This window comes from Erpetoichthys calabaricus, chromosome 1 (genome assembly GCF_900747795.2).
Source record: "Erpetoichthys calabaricus chromosome 1, fErpCal1.3, whole genome shotgun sequence".
NCBI lineage: Eukaryota > Metazoa > Chordata > Cladistia > Polypteriformes > Polypteridae > Erpetoichthys > Erpetoichthys calabaricus.
In genome coordinates this window covers 83,299,979-83,313,800 of record NC_041394.2, presented here as the reverse complement: position 1 = coordinate 83,313,800, position 13,822 = coordinate 83,299,979, and the positions used below count along the sequence as shown (strand labels likewise).

Genomic DNA, 13,822 nt, shown 5'->3' with positions numbered 1-13,822 from the left:
ACAGAGGCCAACTTTATTCCCCTATTGGACATATAAAATCTTGAATTAGTCGAAGTTAAAGATACAGCAGAAAGACTTGTCTTTCTATAATTCTACAAGTTACCCATATCTTGAGTTGCTCACTTGCAGCAGTCTCAAAATTGTGTTCCGACAGTCCTCAGACAAAAAGGAAGCATTTTAAAATGAGGATCTGGAGCTGATGCTTGTTGACAGCGGCATTGAATGAATGGAACATAAAAGAAAAAGAACCAGCCATCGTGACTGATAACACCGCTGTTGTGGAGCTACTTCAAGCTGACTGTTTTGAGTACACACTCACTTTTGTATCACAGCTCTGCTCTGAAAATTCCAACAGTTGTGTATTTGCTTTGCCGGGTGCAGCACATTGCAAACTTTTTCCACCATAGCAATACTGCTAGTTAAATGCCTTAAGAGAAGCAACATTTATTGAACTTGGAAAAACACATACTTGTTATTGATGCAGTCACGCAATGGTACAGTGCATTGGAAATGCAAGAAAGGTTTGTGGAACAACAGGTAGTCCTCTCAGCAGCTCTGTATATAAGCAGCATGGTTGCTTCTGGTGTGATTGTCATGTAGCACGCTGCAACACATCCAACCCAGTCGTTTATAATGTGCAATAGTCACGTAGAAATCTGCTGCCCTGGATGTTCAGCTGTTGTAAGTTAGGGCTTCTCTCTCCACTGGTCTGAGCTACATGACGATGCTTTGCTTAACATCTTCATACAGGCAAAGTACAGTAATTTCACTCAATTGCTTTCGGGTTGATTTAAGCATACAGTAATCCCTCGCTATATCGCGCTTCGACTTTCGCGGCTTCACTCTATCGCGGATTTTATATGTAAGCATATTTAAATGTATATCGCGGATTTCTGCGGACAATGGGTCTTTTAATTTCGGGTACATTTTCTCTCTCTCTCGCTCGCTCTGACATTCTCTGCTCCTGACGGAGGGGGTGTGAGCAGGGGGGCTGTTCGCACACCTAGACGATACGGACGCTCGTCTAAAAATGCTGAAAGATTACCTTCACGTTGCTCCCTTCTGTGCAGCTGCTTCGTGAAGCGACATGCTGCATGGTGCTTCGCATACTTAAAAGCTCGAAGGGCACGTATTGATTTTTGATTGTTTGTTTTTATCTGTCTCTCTCTCTCTCTCTCTCTCTCTGACATTCTCTGCTCCTGACAGAGGGAATATGAGCTGCTGCCTTGCAACTGCTTTGTGCGGCGGTGCTTCGCATACTTAAAAGACAAACAGCCCTATTGATTTGTTTGCTTTTTTCTCTCTCTCTCTCTCTCTCTGACATTCTCTGCTCCTGATGCGCACTCCTTTGAAGAGGAAGATATGTTTGCATTTAATTGTGAGACGGAAATGTCATCTCTGTCTTGTCATGGAGCACAGTTTAAACTTTTGAAAAAGAGACAAATGTTTGTTTGCAGTGTTTGAATAAAGTTCCTGTCTCTCTACAACCTCCTGTGTTTCTGTGCAAATCTGTGACCCAAGCATGACAATATAAAAATAACCATATAAACATATGGTTTCTACTTCGCGGATTTTCACCTTTCACGGGGGGGTTCTGGAACGCAACCCCCGTGATCAAGGAGGGATTACTGTATTGCAGTTCAAAAACCTGGATCATTTATCGAAAGCCCTCATTTTCATTAACAGTGTAGGTAGGGTCTCTTAACTTTACAGATAAAAACTTTTATAGATTCTGTAATTTTATGGCATGAGTTGAGTTAAACGGAAGCTTGAAGCTACCCACCCATCTCCAGTGTAGATTGTTTTGGCTGTACTCCTTTGGGTGTCAACTGAGATTGTGTTAATGGGTAACGTTGGGTTAAATGATTTCCCAAATTTGTTGTGTTACAACAAAATTAACATTTGAGTTGCACAGCTTACATATGGCTTTGCTTTTTTCCAGTTGTTCTTTACTAATGCACAATTTGACTCTGTAGTAAGTCCACATACCTGATTTAAGTGTCGAAGTGCAAGATAGTAAAGTGATTTTTCTGTAAACCTAAACAGGCACTTTAGCACCTTCTACAGTATCGAACACCAAAAACCAAGATAAGCAAAAATCTACATATAGTAATTGATCAGGGTAAACATTCAGTAGATAGATCTAGAGACATTAAGAATTGATATCAGATCGTTTAAATGAAAAATGACCAATAATCAGAAAATCATTATTTTTATCCAGACCTATTTATCTCTATAGTATAATGCATGAACAGTTTATTATTAACACATACAACATTTTTAAACACACAAGTTACAGTAATCATTCAAGAAAACTTAATAAAAATTCATTTAGTTTTCCTTGATGTGGCAAGTTGATGACAGAAGAGTACAAAAAAAATTAATGTTGGTAACATTTCGTAATGATTGCAAGTTTTTATATTTGTGCAAATAATGTAATAGAATTGAAAGTGTGCAATATTGTAATATGTGAAATTGCATTGGAAATAACAATTAAAAAGTGAAACTATATATATATATATATATAAAATAACTCCTGTTTCTTGAAAATCATGCTATGAAAATGTCAGCAGAAACAATGGATAAAGTGGAATAAAAATTACAAGTTGCATGTTTTCTTAAGCAACCCTTACCAGAATATTTTTGGTTTTTTTCTTGGCCATAGAATGTTTGTAGGCATTCTAGCCTGAATATTTACGGATGAATACCTTATTATCTGCATCAAATTTGGGTTTATATAGTGCTATCTTTTAAAGTTTGTTACAAAATTCAAATACAAGAATAGTCACCTCACCAACCACCTACTTTAATATTATGCACTTGATATTCTCTTAAATACCAAACAGCATTACTGCCAAAAATGTTTTCATGAAACAATAATTACATTTTAGGTAGCACTGTGGCATAGGAGGAAGTTCTGTCTGTTCCCCAAGCCAAAGACCATGTTCTCCTAGTTAGCATTAGTTTCCTCTAGAAATTCAAGGATCCATCTCACAGTAGAAAAACCTTGTCATGGTTTACTGATCAGACAGCAGTAAATGGGTTGGGTGAATGTATAAGTCTCCTGTGTCATGCCTTAGAATTTTATTTAGCAGGACTGATTCCTAGGTCTAACATGCTACAGCATTGTAGTGCTTTAGTTAAATACTGAAAATGAATGAACAGTGATTGCGTTTGCTTATTCATTTAGACATATATTGTCTCCTGTCACTGCATTCTAACTCAGCACTTAATTTTTATAGTGTGAAAATATGTGTTATTATCTGTAGTGTTTAAAGATAGCATTGACATAAGGGGGAAAAGTTGTTTTGTTTGAAAGACGCATCCACCTGTGCAAAACCTTATTAGTTTGTAATTTATACATAGTATTCTTTATACCTGTAGCATCTTTAGATGTTATTTTTGTTCATGTAATGGTTATTTCTAATCTACAGCACTAAACGTGTGGATCATTCCAACACTCGATTGGCAACACAGCTGGACCGAAATCCAGGTTAGTGTTTATATTTTGGCAAGCTTGCCTCAGCAACTAAAACTGTTATTAAAATCCAAATATTAATGAGCAATTGCTTGACCTGTCAAATAAATAACAAGGTTAATACTATGTTGCCTTGTGTCATTCACTTGTTTGTAGTGAGTAATGTTTCAGATTTTTAGAGTAAATCTTTTAAATTATACATACGTATCCATTCTAGCGGTGTCTATTTACCACTATTTTGTTGTATCCATTTAGTTGCTGGAACTGCAGTTTCATCTTTTAAAGCTTTCTGATCCAGCTTTATTTTAAGTAAAATCTCCTTGTCTGTCATATATTTTTCAATAATAATATGGATGTTCTCCAGAACACTGTTTTCAGAGATGCATTCAAGTTAAGTAAACTGCCACTCTAAACTCCGTACATGGGCCTTTTATTGTGTGTGAATCTAGCATGTTGCTTTTTCCAAGAGGACGGACGTGACCTAATATCGAGGTACAGTATCATGACAGCTATTAATTAACCAAGTTAGATTGATAAACTGTAAAATTCCTTAAGTTGTCTATTAATATTACAAGGTTATTATAATTTTACATTAGTGTGGGGCCCTTTATATTCTGTTATTTTCTTATGGTTTTGCAGCCAGTATTTGCTTTCTTACCCAAAAAAAAAAAATTGATATTTCTCTTGTTCACATTGTCGAGTGCCTAAGTCCATCCATAATTTATATTTCTACAGGAGCTGATGATAACAACTTGAATTCAATCTTTTATGAGCACTTGACACGTTCTTTGCAGCATAGCTTGTGTGGAGATCTTCTGTTAGGGCGCTGGGGAAACTATAGTACTGGAGATTGCTTTATTTTAGCTTCTGACTACCTCAATGCTCTTGTGCACATCATTGAGATTGGCAATGGATTAGTCACTTTTCAGCTAAGAGGACTAGAATTCAGAGGTGAGTTGTCACATATTCTTACTGTTTTCAAAATTCAAAACAAAGACCGTATTATCCATCTTAATGTAACACTGCTGTAGATGTTGTATTCAAGCTGGCATTAATACAAGAAAGGACTAGCAAAGGCAAAAATAATAGATGTATGCACATCCTGAACGAACACAAATGTTTTTATCTTAGTAGCTTGGCATAAACCTCCCATCAGTTGATGTCATAAATAAACAAGCAATTTTGTCCTTTTCCCCTTTGGTGGTGTTCTGCTTGCTCCATTAATGAACTACAGTGTATGATTAAAGCAGCAAGCCAGACCTTATTCTAACAAAGATTAACATTTAATTATCCTGCCACCTTAACATCCCCCACACTCACAATTCCTTTTTAAGAGTTTTTACGTAATAGAAACCTGCACTGTAGAATTACAAAAATGTGATATAAGATGCATTAGTTAGCAATTAGACTATGTCGACAAAGACTTATGTTAAGAAGTGAAGCTGATAATGTACATTTGTACAGTCATGGCCAAAAGTTTTGAGAATGACACAAATATGCTGCCTCAATTTTTATGATGGCAATTTGCATATACTCCAGAATGTTATGAAGAGTGATCAGATGAATTGCAATTAATTGCAAAGTCCCTCTTTCCCATGAAAATGAGCTTAATCCCAAAAAACTCATTTCCACTACTGTTGTGAAGAAGGCTTCAGGGCGCCCAAGAAAGTCCAACAAGTGCCAGGACTGTCTCCTAAAGTTGATTCAGCTTCAGGATTGGAGCACCGCCAGTGCAGAGCTTCCTCAGGAATGGAAGCAGGCAGGTGTTAGTGCATCTGCACGCACAATGATGCGAAGACTTTTGGAAGATGGCCTGGTGTCAAGGATCGCAAGAAGCCACTTCTCTCCAAGAAAAACATAAAGGACAGGCTGATATTCTGCAAAAGGTACAGGGATTAGACTGCTGAGGACTGGGGTTAAGTCATTTTCTCTGATGAATCCCCTTTCCGATTATCTGGGGCATCCAGAAAAAAAATTGTCAGGAGAAGAAAAGGTGAGCGCTACCATTGGTCCTGTGTCATACCAACAGTAAAGCATCCTGAGGCCATTCATTTGTGGGGTAGCTTCTCAGCCAAGAGAGTGGGCTGTGACAAGAACGGGCCATTCAGCAAAGCTCGACAATTCTTCTAAAAATAATTTAAGTCTAGTTTTGAAAGTCCCTAAAGTCTTACTGTTTACCATGCTACTTAGTAGCTTATTCCACATGTCTATGATTCTCTGTGTAAAGAAAAACATTCTAATGCTTGATCGAAATTTACCCTTAATTCCCTTCATAATTTTAATCACTTCAATCATGTCACCTCTTAATTGTCTTTTGCTCAAACTGAAAAGGCTCTGCTCTTTTAATTTTTCTTCATAATTCATCCCCTGTAGCCCTGGATGAGCAATGAGCCTAGTCACTCTTCTCTGGACCTTCTCTAGTGTTGCTATGTTCTTTTTGTAGCTTGGAGACAAAAACTGCACACAGTACTCCAGATGATGCCTCACCAGTGCATTATAAAGCTTGAGCATAACCGTTCCAGACTTGTACTCCATGCATCATGCAATATAACCTAACATTCTGTTTGCCTTTTTAATTGCTTCTGAACACGGTCTGGGAGTTAATAGCATGGAGTCTACTACGACTCCTAAATCCTTCTCATAAGGTGTGCTTTCAATTTTCAGACCTCTCATTGTGCATTCAAACCTAACATTTTTACTTCCTGTGTGTAAAACCTTATATTTACTGCCATTAATTTCATCTGCCACAACCCTGTATGCTGCCCAAGTCCTTTTGTAATAATTTAATAGATTCCAAATTATCTGCCAATCTTGGATACCAATTCTATCCTGATTTTTTACAAAATACTAAATCCAGACAGGCTTCACCCCATGTTGGTGCTTTAACATATGCTAAAAAAAGTCACTGATTTCTTCTAAAAATTCCTGCTCTTGTGCTTTGCCATTTGCAAGATTATCCCAGTTAATATTCGGATAATTAAAGTCCCCCATGACTTTTATATCCCCCTGTAATTAGCCTTTTTGATATTACTAAAAAGATGTGTTGAAATTACTGCTCCTAACACACTCCTAAAGTAAAGCATTTTTCCGTAATACTTCCCAGGCAAAGCCACATGTCCTCACTAAGATAGGTCTCTTTTTCAAACTGAAAAGGACTTGCATTTAAGATCTATTTGATATAAACAGCAGCCCCACATCATTTTATGTTCTGGCCTTCCTTCTGCTTCATACAACTCCAATTCACTAGCATTAAGGCAAGCTATTTTTAATGTGTTGGTCCTTTTTACATATAATCGTTGGGTTAGAATTTACATTACTATGCACTTTTATTTTTACATTATTGTTGGTTCCTTCATGTACTGTTCAAATCCTGGCCTGTCCTAAACTCCCTGACTCCCAACCATCCTCTCATCCCCCCCACCATTCCCTAGTTTAAACAGTCCTCGACTAACTTACTCATACACCTCCCCAATACATTGGTGCCCCTCTGGTTCAGATGGTAACCCATTGCTGTGGAACAGGTCCCATCTGTTCCAGAAGGAATCCCAGTGACCATTCTACCCAGCACCCAGATTTGAGCCACACATTAAGCCTTCTAATCTCCTCAATCATAGCTGGACTGGCACATGACACAGGCAGAACTTCAGAGAAGACTACCTTGTCAGTTCTGCTACTCAGCTTAGCACCTAATTCTTTGAATTTATATCACAAAACTGACAGACTACCCTTATATATGTAATTTGTTCCAACATGGACAATGACAACTGGATCCCCCCTGCTCTGGCCAAGAGCCTATCCACCCTTCCAGGGAGGTCTCCCACCTGTGCACCCAGAAAGGCAACACACTGTGCGAGACTCTCTGACTCTGGAGCAAACTTGTGCTTCAGTCCCCATAATGACTGAGTCCCGAACTTGTCACTTCCTGCCTACCACCTCAGAATGATCATAGACATCGTCCAGCTCTGCAAGGACCTGAAAGTGAGGTGCTGGATCTCCTGCAGATGTAGCCCTCATAGAAGACTGGCTCCTCCAAGCCATAATCTTAAAAGTTCAACATCCAACAGGACTTGCATTGCACTGGCCTCATTATTAAAATTTGATTTAGGATTACTAAAGCTGCCTTAACTTTTTTTTTTTTTTAATTAAAATGATTTAATGTAAATTGTAGAACTAAAAAGTGCAAGCCAAAGAAACTGGATTCTAGAACTATTGCCAAGGTGTAGTATGAATGAATATATCCCACTTTTGCCTGTCTCACAACTCTCATTTCACCTGACCATATTATATATGGTAAGCCTGGCTGTATTTCCATACAGCTTTTTTTTTTTCTGGCTGAGACCAGTAGGCTATGTGGATCACCCACCCACCAAGGGCTTACCATGCTTTGACACCAAAAAAAAAATCCTGTTTTGTTTATAGACAGTCTTTCTCTTCAGTACACGCTGCTGCACATTTAGCTGGAAAGCATTTAATGGTCAGTGTTGGTATGTAATTAATGTGTTTAGAAATTTGCTTTTCTAATTTAAATTTATTTTCTTTTAGGAACTTATTGCCAGCAGAGAGAAGTAGAAGCAATCACAGAAGGAGTAGAAGAGGATGAAGGCTGCTGTTGCTGTGAGCCTGGACATCTTCCTCACATGCTGTCCTTCAATGCAGCCTTTGGGCAACGCTGGCTAGCTTGGGAAGTTGCTGCTACAAAATATGTTCTTGAGGGCTACAGCATCAGTGATAATAATGCAGCCTCTATGCTCCAAGTTTTTGATCTTCGCAAAATCCTGATAACATATTATGTTAAGGTAAATAATATGTTGACAAAATCTTATTATTGATACTTTAATAAATATGCTTTTTAACTTTTGTCTACTCTAACCAACCCCCCCACCCCCACCCCAAGGGCATTCCCATCTCTAAATATCTATTACTCTCGCCCCTTCACCACCTAACAGCTAATGTGTGGTGAGTGTAATGTTGCAATATGACTGCCATTGCATCATCCAAGTGGTTTCTACACATTGGTGGTGCTGGTTGGAGAGGTTCCCCGGACTATGTAAAGCACTTTATAATTGTTTTTGTTGTTATTGAATACATTTTAAAGTGTTTTTTTCCTTCTTATAGAGTATTATATATTATGTAATGCGCTCTCCAAAGCTGGAAGACTGGTTGGCTAATGAGACCATTAAGGAAGCTCTCCGTCCCTGCACTGCTCCCTCTTACGTAGATAGCGACCCAACATTTAACCTCAACATAGATGAGGACTATGACCGTATTATGGCTGGCATTACTCTTACAGCTTTCTGCAGTGTGTACCTGGAATGGATCCAGCACTGTAACAGCCGCAGGGAAAAGGTAATCATTTGTGTTCACTTTCAAAAAGTATGCAAATAATGTATGGAAAGCAATATTTAAAAAAACACTTTTTTAAATTGTACAGAATGTTAAATTTTAGAATTATTGATGTGGCAATGTTTACAACTTGATATTCCATTTGATAATCACTCATGCAATATCTATTTCTGCTGCATTAGGCCTTGGCTCACTTTCAAAGATATAGGTAATTCAATAATAACACATTTATGTTTTTCATGATTTATATTTATACAGCATATTCATGGAAATTTTATTCATTTTTGAATTCATCTTGAGATTATGAAACAGTAGCAGTACAAAGATTCTATGAGCACATAATGCCACAATCAAACTAAATTCCTAAAGAGACAAGAAAGAATGTGTCTATGTTTAATAGTCTGGAAAGTCTACAAAGCCATTTCTAAGGCTCTGAGATGGCACAGTATCACAGTGAGAGACAAAATCTCAAAATGGAAGGAACTACAATATGTGAATGTACCATGAATGGCCAGCTGTGATTGCTGTAAAGGTACAGTGTAAAATTATCAGGGAAGTCACAAAGAGTCTTTAAATAAAAAAGAATTGCAGGCTTCTATAGCCTCAGCCAAGATCTGTCTATTTTTTTTTTATTTTTTTATTTTTTTTAGCTAACAAATGGTAACGGCTAATAACGATGGATAATATTTCCTTGTGTCAGAATAATCATATGTAATGATATCTGAAATCCTGTTCACCTTGGCATAAGTGAAAGAACTGTGAATTTTATCCAGTTATCCTGTAGCTTAGTTTGACCATACAGTAAAATGGTGATGCAAACACAAAAGTGATTCTAAATCAGAAAGTCTGATAAGGTATCAAAATTAAACTTTTTTTTAAATTGGCCTAGTTTTTTACTCACTGCAACTAAATTTGACACTACAAGTTGTAAAATGTAATCGAGCAATTACTTTTTCACACAGTTCCTAATATCCTTGCATGACTATGTTAATTCAATTTATGACACAAGTATGAACAAGAAAAAGATTTTACTTGTTTAATTAGGTGACCTTTACTATTACATTTTGGTTGAAGATCTGAAAATATTAATTTCTAAAAATGTACAATAACAGAGTAAATTAGGAAGAAGGCTAATATTTTTCACAGCACTATAACTGTTTACAGTACAATAAATACTAAAACATAAAAGTTTGGTTCCAATACCGCTCCTTGAGGCGCCTTAGCCACTCCATGTACTGTATCTGATAAATTTCTATCATATCACACCTGTCAAATTAGTGAGTGATTAGATGCACTAAGTTGGCTAGTGGTGGAGTTTAACAAGTAGATGGATATATGGCAAGGTAACCATAAAAAATGTGCTGTGTCAAAAGAGAGATTTAGAAATGGTGACTCTAATGCACTTTGAAACATAACGTCATGACAACAAACCAAATTTAAACACAGTTAAGACCTAATCAGAATGCCAGTGGAACACTAACAGTTTCAGATTGGTTGCCCGATAACAATGAGCTCAACGTAACTAAAGCTGTTTGGGTTCATTTAGACAAATGAAACAACAAAAAGCACATTTTGCCTCCAGAACTCCCTGATTTCTTTAATGCATGGGTTCAAAAAGGTGCTGGACATTGCACCCTTAGGCTGCATTTCCCTGCAACACTGCAATAGAAAAAGCAGGTCAAAGAATAGGTTAGTGGTTGAATACTATGTATATTTTCTAAAAAATCATCCAGAATTATTCAAATCCTCATTGCCATTCAGTTTTTGTAGTGAATCTCATACTCTTGTTACCTTTACCAAGCTAGTAACACCATTTGATATCTTTTCTTAATTATACCAGAGTTGTGCACTTCATAGTTGATGTTAACAAACTATTAATTCATTAAGCACAATTTATCACAAATCAAAATCATTTCAAAATAGTACTGCAGCATCTGGCTTTTTCAGAGTGTAGACCTGTTCTATTTCAGAAGAGAGGCAACATTTTCTTGATTTTAATTTTCCATTTGGAATGAAGTGTTTGTTTAGAACCTGCAATAAGTACTTAATAAAGAGAAAGTACATCTTTAAGAAATTGTTCTTTCATTATGTTGAGTGCACAGTAGGATCTGCTCCTTGTTTAATTGATAAGTTTAAATCAGATACTGATTTGAACTTACAGATTATTAGACTATGAAATTTGATGAATGACATTTGTCGGACACCTTTATCCAAGGCAGCTTACAACCTTTGAGATACAATTAGTTACATTTATTTTGTTTTTCCGGTTGGAGCACAAACAGGTGAATCAACTTGCTTATGGTCACACAGTATCAGTAGCAGGATTTGAATTCACAAACACAGAGTTTGAAGTGCAAAGCTTTAACAATTATGCCATGCTTTTGTGTGCATCACAATTGAGCATTCCTTTTTAGGTTTGTGCCATTTGCTCCCAGATTGATGGAGCAAAGTCTATGGTCAAGAATGCAGAAATCTTTTAGAGCAAAGCAATTCAGTCAAATAACGGTTACTTTCCAGCTCTGACTTCCCAATTTTGTGCAGCACAGTTGCAGTTTTTGTATTTATGTTGCCTTTACAAGAACTAATTATCTTAAAATTGTTGCTGCCACCCAAATCATAATACATTTACATACACACCTAAAACCAGGATAAAGTGAGTAATACAATACAATACAGTTTATTTTTGTATAGCCTAAAATCACACAAGAAGTGCCACAACGGGCTTTAACAGGCCCTGCCTCTTGACAGCCCCCCAGCCTTGACTCTCTAAGAAGACAAGGAAAAACTCCCAAAAAAACCCTGGTAGGGAAAAAATGGAAAAAAACCTTGGGAAAGGCAGCTCAAAAAGAGACCCCTTTCCAGGTAGGGTGGGCGTGCAGTGAGTGTCAAAAAGAAGGGGGTCAATACAATACACAGAACAGAACAAATCCTCAATACAGTATAAAAATATTACAATTACGAACTAGAATTTAACAGTAGATGTTAATAATATAATATAATATCATAATATAATATGAGTAGCCCAGTTAAGGCAGAAACCTGGTTTCTTTAAAAAAAAAAAAAATCTGTTTACATGTGTAGCACTCCTTTGGTAAAATGCTCTCAATATCAAAAAACTACACAAAAAAAGGTAAATGTCATCATCTGCTGCCATGAATCCAAAAATAAACTTGAAGCCTGTGATAATTTTCTTGTGTTTTAATTAGTTTAGTCATTCATGTAATGTGAAGTGAATAACATCCATCCCCTTTTTACATTCACCGATCTATGCCACCGGTGACTCACAGTATGAACACTGGCCACTGTGCCACCACATCACAACGTTTCAATATATTTATAACGAATAGTTGGATGAAAACTAAGCTGACGCTTTAATAATAAGATTCTGTTACTGAATTGCATGCAGCACATTCTTCTGATTGACCGTGCAATTGAGCCCTGCAACCAGTATGTATGCTTTTCCTTACACCCAGTGCTGCTGGGATAATAATGCTGCTATTTTTAGTTCAATAAAATAATTATTTTTTTAGATTACCCATTCCTTTAAAAAGTAATCGGACTACATAAGACATGTTACGCTTAATGTGTTACCCACAACTTCTGCCAGTGGCTGCTGAAAGTGTTTACAAAACTAACACAATCACAGGCTAACAGAGAACAACAGCCATGCAAAATTTACATGAATTAACCTGGTTTCTCAGACACCAATAACCTGAATTCTCTAAGTAGAATAAGGGTTTACATGGCATTTTAGAAGCCAGGTTCCTATGAATAACCAGGAGCCTCATGTATAAACGGTGCGTATACACAAAAATGTTGCGTATGCCTGTTTCAACACGTACATTGCAATGTGTAATGACTAAACTTGGCGTGAAGCCACACACATTCTCATGGCAGCTTCCCCTGTTTGTTTACACACCTTTTTGCTCCATTTGGCTTCACCCAGCATCAAATCAGTGCTACTTTTTCTGTTTGGTCTCCGTTTTTTCAGATTCACATTAGTGATTTCACTTGATTGTAATCAATCTGTAACAATATAATGGAATGAAACTATTCCAAATACCATAGCTGTTTTAGCCTTGTTACTCTCAGTGCACCACTCAGAGTATTTTAACCCACTGTATTTGAGTGGGAAATCATAGCTATACAGCAATTGATCGGAAAGCTCTACAGTGGGTTTTGTAGAGAGCATAAAGGATTATCGGGATATAGCTTTCAGCCCTGGAGGACATTTATAGCGCCTGCTGCCTAAGGATAGCCACCAGCATCTGCATGGATTCCACTTAGCCATGCCACAGTCTATTTGAATTTCTCCAATCGACAAACACTTCAGAGCCTTTCCTGCATGGACCTTGAGGCTCAGAAACAGTTTCATCCCAAGAGCTATAAGTGCACTCAATCAGTCCATCAAATGCTCCGGTAGAACTGCTTCTACTCATAATTACCCCACTGTAAACTTGCACTACAACTAATATTGCACAACCTGAGCCACTTTATGAACCATTTGTACTAGCTGCACCATATACAGTGCATCCGGAAAGTATTCACAGCGCATCACTTTTTCCACATTTTGTTATGTTACAGCCTTATTCCAAAATGGATTAAATTCATTTTTTTCCTCCGAATTCTACATACAACACCCCATAATGACAACGTGAAAAAAGTTTACTTGAGGTTTTTGCAAATTTATTAAAAATAAAAAAAACTGAGAAATCACATGTACATAAGTATTCACAGCCTTTGCTCAATACTTTGTCGATGCACCTTTGGCAGCAATTACAGCCTCAAGTCTTTATTGTCATTGTCACTTTTACAAAGGAACAACGAAATTGAAGGTGCAATCGACTCAGTGTGAGGAATAAGAGTTAAAAAGACAGAATATAATAACAAACAAACCGAATAGTAATAAATATACCAATTGCACTTGTTGACTTACGGTCTATATTGCACATTGGAAGAATAATATGGAGCAGTTTTATTTTGAGTTCACGGCCATGATTG

General features: G+C 37.1%; 1 protein-coding gene across 2 annotated transcripts in view; it reads left to right on the top strand.

Moving 5' to 3' along the window:
- LOC114652766 (pecanex-like protein 1) overlaps positions 1–13,822 on the top strand; it is a 149,863-nt gene that overhangs the window by 114,123 nt on the left and 21,918 nt on the right. For both annotated transcript variants that reach the window (XM_028803094.2, XM_028803086.2), the window contains exons 25-28: positions 3,435–3,493; positions 4,214–4,429; positions 8,021–8,274; positions 8,594–8,824. In XM_028803094.2, the coding sequence (XP_028658927.1) occupies positions 3,435–3,493; positions 4,214–4,429; positions 8,021–8,274; positions 8,594–8,824 (760 nt within the window). The remainder of the gene's footprint in view (positions 1–3,434; positions 3,494–4,213; positions 4,430–8,020; positions 8,275–8,593; positions 8,825–13,822) is intronic.